The 8,176-nt window shown below is 42.0% G+C and overlaps 1 protein-coding gene across 1 annotated transcript in view; it reads right to left on the minus strand.

The window, feature by feature from the left end:
- Positions 1-2,229: 2,229 nt before the first annotated feature.
- Positions 2,230-8,176, minus strand: part of LOC144646084 (glutathione hydrolase 1 proenzyme-like) — a 10,851-nt gene continuing 4,904 nt past the window's right edge. The window contains exons 4-9 of the mRNA XM_078505607.1: positions 7,148-7,455; positions 6,438-6,571; positions 5,545-5,732; positions 4,415-4,655; positions 4,027-4,176; positions 2,230-3,007 (exon numbers count right to left, since the gene is read on the minus strand). Coding sequence (XP_078361733.1) covers positions 2,837-3,007; positions 4,027-4,176; positions 4,415-4,655; positions 5,545-5,732; positions 6,438-6,571; positions 7,148-7,455 — 1,192 coding nt within the window. The 3' untranslated portion in view covers positions 2,230-2,836. The remainder of the gene's footprint in view (positions 3,008-4,026; positions 4,177-4,414; positions 4,656-5,544; positions 5,733-6,437; positions 6,572-7,147; positions 7,456-8,176) is intronic.

Below are 8,176 nucleotides of genomic sequence, written 5' to 3' on the forward strand. Positions count from 1 at the left end.
GAGAATACGTTAAAACAAGAACAAACGGCGGCAAAGCATGCAGGGTGAAAATGGGCCTTAATAATCCTAACTTTGTTTTAAAATTTTAATTTCCAATGGTAGGGGGAATATCAAGATTCACAATAAATCAAACAGATTAACAATTAGGCTCGTATTTTTAAGCTTGTAAGTTCTCACTAAAATCCATTTCCGTCTTCGCCATTGTCACTCGCACTTACCGTATTTACTCGAGTAAGCGCCGCCCCCGAATAGCGCCGCATTTGGGACAAAAAAGTTAATAAGTGCCGCCCCCGAATAAGCGCCGCAGTCCCGATGCGGCGCTTATTTGAGGAATTCCGTTTGACTTAAAACAGCCCTTTAAAGCAACTCTAAAACAAACTCGGGCATTTCTTTCCATCAAAAGCGATGTTTTGCAGTTTAAAGTGATTGTTTAACCGCTCGCCCACTAGTTTTTCTATGCAATATTCTCACAATACGTAGTTCTGTAAATGTTGTGAAGGGCGCGAACTTTGCCAGGACAGGCAGCGCCACTTCTCTCTTAAGCAAGAGACGAATACTGACGCTACTTTCAACTACTGTAAAGTATTATATTCTTTGTGGCATCCAGATTTTAAATAAGCGCCGCACTTGAGGCGAAAAAATATAATAAGCGCCGTGGTGCTTATTTGAGTCCTGTTCGGTTTTCCTTGATCAATTTACGTTTTTAACTGTTCTGGAAATACTGTGCGACAAAATACGAAGATGGTGGTGTGTCCTAAAGGATGCCTACGAGTTCGTTCTAATTAAACTTTATTGGAACCGAAATTGAGTTAATTGCGTATAGCGCAATCTCTTTCTAAAGCTTTGATAATTTGCTCAATTCCAATATACTTATAATTCTTCAAGCTATATGCCCGAATTTTTTGCAACCCTTCTACGTGAACGGCTCGCGAACAGTAAATGTAACTTGGTATTGAGGCTGTCTAGCTCTTCAGGCCTGAAATTCGGTTTTCAACTTCTTAACTATCCATTCCCATCAATTCGACTTATACTCGCTTAAATTAAGGGGAATCGAGTAAAAATGCCACGAAAATGTACGGGAAAACCAAGACACGGTGTTCAACTAGGTGAAGAAAAACTCGCAGCTCATTGAACTGTAACAAATATTTTATGCACTTATCAATGCCTGATTCCCTCTATAGCGCGCGCCTGCAGGGAATCACGGTAGTTGTATTCATCAAGCCGTGCGCGAGACTCAGCAACGTGCATCGTTGCTGAGTCTCGCGCAGGGTTTGATTAATGTTGTTGTTCGTCATTCATATTCGAAGATGACCATAAGACATCTAGATTCTTTGGTGAGTCCGCAACTACCGTGATTCCCTGCAGGCGCGCGCTATAGAGGGAATCGGCTATTCACTGAGTTCAACTTCAGTTAGTGCGTAGCGAACCAATGGTGCGCTAAAAATAACAAAATCAGAGATTACAAGAGCACAAATATAGCAGGTTAAGATTGACCAGTGGTCCGTTAATAAAATCAGTGAATGTGATCAACTTAGAAAGCTGTCTGAAGTCTGAGACGCAAAAACACGTTTTACACATTTTTAACTGTCAGTAGCTAGAAAAATGACTGCACGAGCAGTAATCTGCTAACGAAACAGCAGTCGCATAGTACATAGTGGGCGGACTTCTATTCAGTTTTTCTGTTGGGGTGTAACTTAATAAACAGTTCTAAAATACAGTACGTTTCCGTCGTCGCTGAGGTTTGAACTTCAAAATAAACTTCGAAATGATCAGTAAGAACCCAGTTTTTGGGTATCGACCTTGTTACGTTAACGAACTGAGTACGCTACTGTGAACGGTAAAAGGTTAAGTCTGCATACAAGCCTAGTGGTCCGTCAGGGCGGAGCTTATCTCGGTTTCCGTAGCATGAAGCGACTAGGAGTACGTATTTCTACTCCCCCCCCCCTGGATGGGATGCTAGTCCATCGCAGGTTTACCTTCCAACATTAAATTCGCCGGTACCCATTTATACACCTGAGTGGAGAGAGGCACTATGAGAGTAAAGTGTCTTGCCCAAGAACACAACACAGCGCCCCGGCAAGGGCTCGAACCCAGACCGCTCAATCCGGAGTCCAGCGCGCTAACCATAAGGCCACCGCGCCTCCCACTGTGAACGGCATTGTGAAAAAAAGAGCACTTGTCTTCATTATGTTATGAGAAAGTTCTTAAAGAAACTACCGCAAACAGGTGGAAAATGCACGGTTTTTAATCATGGTTTTGTGCTGTTGCCGGAGGCGCACAGCAAGCAGTTTAATTAACCCTTTCTTGATGCCAGATAAAACCAGTTCACGGCTACAAAATGGGATAAAACTGAAGCAAATTCAAAATCAGGTTCTTTTGATTATATTTTTGGAAAAAGGTTTTCCCTGACACTCTTCGAATAAACTGTAAACTCGTTTGGACGATCTCAGAGTTATTTGAAATATAATACAACTTCTTTCTCTTCTCAATCGTGGCTGGTTACGGATTCCAGCACTTATACGTTGACGGCACGAAAAGAAAATAACCACAATTTATTGACCAATAATTTGGGCATTGGTTTGATACCACTATAGCAACCTCGTTCCCATGACCCTGGGAGACCCTGGGAACGAGGTTGCCATTATAGTAGAATCTTGAAAAAGAGCTGAAGGATTGGCCCGTCCAAGTATTAGTGCTGCAAAGTGCTGAAAACTGTTAAGCAGCAATTCAGTTATAATGTTCCCATCTTATAAAATGCTTTCTTCTATCTGCCGTCAGTGAGTATTTCATAAAACTCCTGACACAAATCATAGTTTTCTTAAGGTGACCATTGTTGTTAATATCCAGCCGGAAGTCCTCCCTTTCTGTAGTCAGATTCGGCGTAGATTTGAGGTATCAGACTGTACACGTATCCTTTTCGTCTTCCGTGACTTTCAACCAGTTTGAACTTGTAACGGTTTCTCACAATTCCCTGGACTACACCGTGGCTAACATCACTCACCTTAACCTAAAATGGTAAGAAAATTGATTAAGGGAAAGTCCAGATGGTCCACTTTTATGATACTCTCAGGACCGTTGGCATGGGTGGGTGCGAGCGCCAGAGGCGTGAGCGTCTCGGGGGTCCGGGAGTATTCTCCCCCGGGAAATTTTGTAAAATCAAGTTGTTTAGGTCTACATTTCCTGTATTCTGAGAGTCATTTTAACCCTCACTTCCTGATAAGGCGGACCTTTGTGGCCCATGGGTGGGTGCGGGCGCACCCATCGCACACCTATGCGTACAAGGACAACATAATTTAATTAACTGTCAGGGTATTTAGCACTGCTGTGCTAAATAAGAGCAGTACGCAAACAAGCAAATCTGAGTGCAAATAGAACAGAATCTTCGGTTAAAAATCCCAACTGGTGGAAGGTTGACCAATTGGCTATTAACATATCACGCTTGAGGAGTTGAACTCGGGACCTCCGCGAGCAAATCCAACTGAGAGTGATTTCAAATCCAACTTCTTAAAATTCTAGGCCGCGTCACCTACTAAAAGGTAAAGTCTGCTTCGAGCCTAGTGGCCCATACAGGCTGGAGCTTGACCCGGTTTCCGTAGCATTAAGCGACTAGGAGTATTGCTACTCCCCCTGGATGGGATGCTAGTCCATCGCAGGGTTACCCCCCAGCAGTAAATTCGCCGGTACCCATTTATACACCTGGGTTGAGAGAGACACTGTGAGAGTAAAGTGTCTTGCACATGCCCAAGAACACAACGCAGCGCCCCGGCCAGGCCTCGAACCCGGGCCGTTCGACTCGGAGGCGAGCGCGCTAACCATTAGGCCACCGCGCCTCCCACCGCGTCACCAACTAGCCAAACTTCAATTTCGCGACACTTTCCTGATACAAACGCTAACAACAATCTTCTGGCACATTTTTCCTTCGATAATTTCAAGAGCACCCATTTTTTGAAACAAAGCATCGTATAATACGTGGAAATGTTAGGAATGAGAAGGTCTTTTTCAATACAAGTCGTATATCAAACCTACCTTATGTCCAAGAGCTTTGAGACCGTTGACAATTTCTGGTGGAAACTTAGTCTCTGCGAAAACGGAGTTAGGGTAGAGTTGGTCATGAACTCGCGGCATTGTTATGGCAGTCTGAAGATTCTTCTTAAACCAGAAATAGTTCATGATCGCCTGCAAAAGAGACAATACGAATCAAAAGTTGAACAAGTTAGTTCGTTTGAAATATGGCATTCAGTTTCTGAAGTCAGCAAAATATAATAAGACATGATTCCACAAGGCGCAATATTGATTGCGTGCGCAGCAATTTCAGGGGTAGAAGCACAGTGCAGCTAGGGTATTAAGTGATGGTTCGTGTGCTTGGGCTCTAACTATCCCACCTTCTTCCTAATGTTCGAAAACTGAAACTAACCTGTGCAACAGAAGTTGTAATTATAGTACCCCCAGCAGCACCTATCGTCATCAGAACATTTCCTTTTTTGTCCAGCACCATCGCGGGCACAGCCGAGGACTGCGGTCTCTTTCCTGGCTTGATAAAATTAACAGGTGATGGCGGAAGACCGAACTCGTTTGTGACGTTTGGTGAGCTGAAGTCGTCCATCTCGTTGTTGTAGACAAAACCAAGCTTGTTTGAGAGAAACTTAGCTCCAAAACTGCAAGGAAATTCAAGCGAATGATAATGTTAATTGTTGTTATCGAGCTGGTTAGAGCTCGAGATTACCCAGGTAAAAATAAGTAAATGTAAAGCGCAAATCTGCGATGCTCAATTGCGTCTGTGATTAGGCCTGTTAAATCCATCAAGTTATCCAAGCATTACGCACCTCTTGTAAGAGCGCGCGTGGATAACAAGTGTTTAAATTGAATGTATCAAGCAACCAGCCCGCTTTAGACAGGTTTTCAAGTAAGTGTTGTAAAGAAAACAACCAAAGTATTTACTCTGGCCAATCACAAAAGACACAGACAGTCCAGTGAGCCAATCAAAACTCAAAGTTAATATATGAAGCCAACCCGAAGCGCGGGAAAACGTGTGTAAGCGATTCACTATTGGTTTTGGTTTTAGTTTGGTTTAAGATTGGTTATGAAAGTGACGTGAGACTTTTAAATCACCTCAATCACCAAGCGTAGAATAATGACAAAACCAAAGCAAATGCGAATTACATTCGACACCCAAGTGAAAACCGCTCTATTACATGTAAGTTATTTTCCTAAACGTGATTCTAATACTAGTGCTGTTGTGTCAAAAAAACGCTAAGAAAAAGTCGTACACTGCAAGCCCAATGGTTCCTACATACAGTAACTGCACTTTTTGTAGTATGAAGCTAATAAGAGCATTGCTACCCCTGAAGGAATGCTGCTCCATCATAGCCACCTCCCCCCCCCCCACCAGGGTAAGCAGGTTGCACCTAATTGAGAGAGGCACTGTTAGAGTAAAGTGTCTTTCTAAAAAACACAATGACCCTAGCTGAGCTGGAACTCCTGATCTTAACCTAATCGCTCTAACCATTAGGCCCAAACAAACGTAATCTCGTCCCAGTTACTTACTATCCATTGACAGTACTTGTAAGCGAGACCGCATCCCCATTAGCGGCTAGCACAGCTAGATGAGTTGTTCCAGTTTTGATGGGGACGTGGTATCGTGATCCATAATAGTCTTGAACGTGTGTTCTTGTGTCCGTGATAAGATGTCTGATGTTGTCTGCTAGTTTTGTGCTCATCATTTCTTTGACAGTCTGGAAACAAATAAATTGACAGACATGAGCTCTTTTAAAGAGAAAGCGTTAAAGGGAACCTTCAATCTTATGACAAGTTGACGTCGAATTGTTTAAAATAATGACTAAATTCCAAATTTTACAGGGGAAGGGAGAGACAACATTTAATAACAAAAAGTGGAAAAGATTATGGCTTTTAAATTTCCCGAGCGCCGTGTGTGTAAGGGTTGCCTAATTGTTTTACACCAAAGATTCTCTGCTTCCTAACAATAGCGACAACCATTACACGTCATAAACTCCAAAATGGCGGCGCGCGGAAAGCTTTAAAGCGGTAATCTTTTCCACTTTTTGTTACTATTTAATGTAATTTCTCCCCTCCCCTTTAAAATTTAGGCATTAATTGTCGTATCTACATCTACATCTATAGGAGGGGGAGGGGTGTTGGAGGTGGGATCTTGCAAAGGGAAAAACCCATCAATGCGAGACATTGAAAATAAAAAAGAGAGGAGATAAAATAAGAGTTGAGGTTCCCTTTAAAGATCATAAATCTCTTCTTTTCAGTTAGGGGTTACTCTATCTTTCTTTTTTTAAACATAAGTAGACAAGAGAGTACCATAGAAAATTATACAGCTAAAAAGTGGTCACGCAACGCTTCTACTCGCGTGACGAACCAAATACCGCCTAACGGGGACTTGTAAGAGATAAAAGCTCTCGTCGACAACAGACCTTGTTAACGTCCTTCTCGTAGTCAGGATCAGCGAGCATTGATCGATATTTGTACGCAAACTTGAATGCTTCAATGATACGGTGATACGTTCTGACTGGATTTTCATCAAGGTCTTTCTGCCTTAACTTGAACCCTGCAGTGAGAAATGATAGACACTTATTAATAATGGAAAGGTAAAGTCTTCATCGGGCGCAAATGGTCCCATCTTGCCAGAGCTTATCCCGGTTTCCGTAACATGAAGTGACTATGAGTATTTCTACTCCCCCCTGGATCAGATGGGATGCTAGTCCATCGTAGGGATAGCCCCCCCCCCCCCAGCATTAAATTCGCTGGTACCCATTTGAACACATCAATGACCCTGGCCAGGGCTCGAACCCGGAACGCTCGATCTGGAGTCCAGCGCGCTAACCATTAGGCCACCGCCCTCCCCCTGTACAGCGGAAAGGCCAAGAAAAAAACAAGAGTTAAATGTTTCGCAGAAAGGTAGAGTTGAATCGCTTCTCCATAAAACGATTAGTTGTGTTTTTAGAAATCTAGCATCACAATGGTCTATGTTTCGAACAAAAGTACACTGTAACGATAGTGTCTAAAAATAAACCAACAGAAACTTTCTGAGAGTACTAGTCACAGAGATCATCTCTCTGGCCTCATGATCTCTTGGTACATTCAAATCAACTGCGCGCCGCAATGTTTCAAACTGTGTTCTCACCGTCCAAGATGTTCAGAGTAAGAGCCAGCACTGGTCCAGCGGTAGGTGGTGGAGTGCTCAGTAGCGTCATGTCATCCAGTTTGCTTTTAAGCGCTGGACGAAACTTGACTTGGTAGTTCTTGAGGTCCTTCAAGGTCAGCACTCCTCCAGCCGCGCGCACCTCTTTGACGAGAGTTTTGCTCATAGGTCCGTTGTAAAATGGTTCTGCGCTTCCCGACCGTGCAATAAGTTGTAGTGTTTTAGCCAACTGTGGTCTTTTAAGAAGATCCCCTTTTGTCAACAGTTTTCCATTTCGGGTAAAATCTCGTCTGCAAGTCATATGAAGGGGAAAAAGTGAAGTAAAGTAAAAACAGTTAAGTATAGTGTAAGGTTACATAAGAATTTGTGCAAGGAGCTACCTCACGGACAACACATTTCGAAAAAAAATGGCAACGTTTTTTACATATGTCGTTCGAAATTTGTCTTAATCTTAATCAGTCAAAACCATTCTTGGTTATTTTTGCCTTTTTATTACATCTATGGTACATGCGCGTTGCCTGTAAAACATTGGTTATTCAACCAATCAGATAGCCTGTTACAAGAAAAGAAACTGGCTGATCAACAAATCAGATAGCAGGTTACAGTTAAAAAATTTTTTTAATTTTTTTTTTTTGACATTTAGTTATAATACGTACAATACAACACAAGACATAACACTACTTACAATAAGCTATAACTACAATAGACTAAATACGGCAAATTACAAATACTAACAGTAACTTAATAATACCTATAGAATATACAATGCGTTTTTATGCGTTATTTAAAAAAAAAAGAGAAAACAAAGAAAAGAATAGAAAAAAAGATAAAAGAAAACTAGAAGCTAGTGACATGCTGAGAAAAGGAAATTACAAAATTAAGCTCAACTATTATTAAGAGATGGCATTAGTTTTCCCCACTTTTTGTAATGTTTATAAAGTTGGCCATTTTTGGTAGCGACTGCAATCTCAATATCAAACGATCTTGTCAAGGAGATAAACAGACTAATTT

Source organism: Oculina patagonica, chromosome 3 (genome assembly GCF_052425735.1).
Source record: "Oculina patagonica isolate OP01 chromosome 3, crgOcupat, whole genome shotgun sequence".
Taxonomy (NCBI): Eukaryota; Metazoa; Cnidaria; class Anthozoa; order Scleractinia; family Oculinidae; genus Oculina; species Oculina patagonica.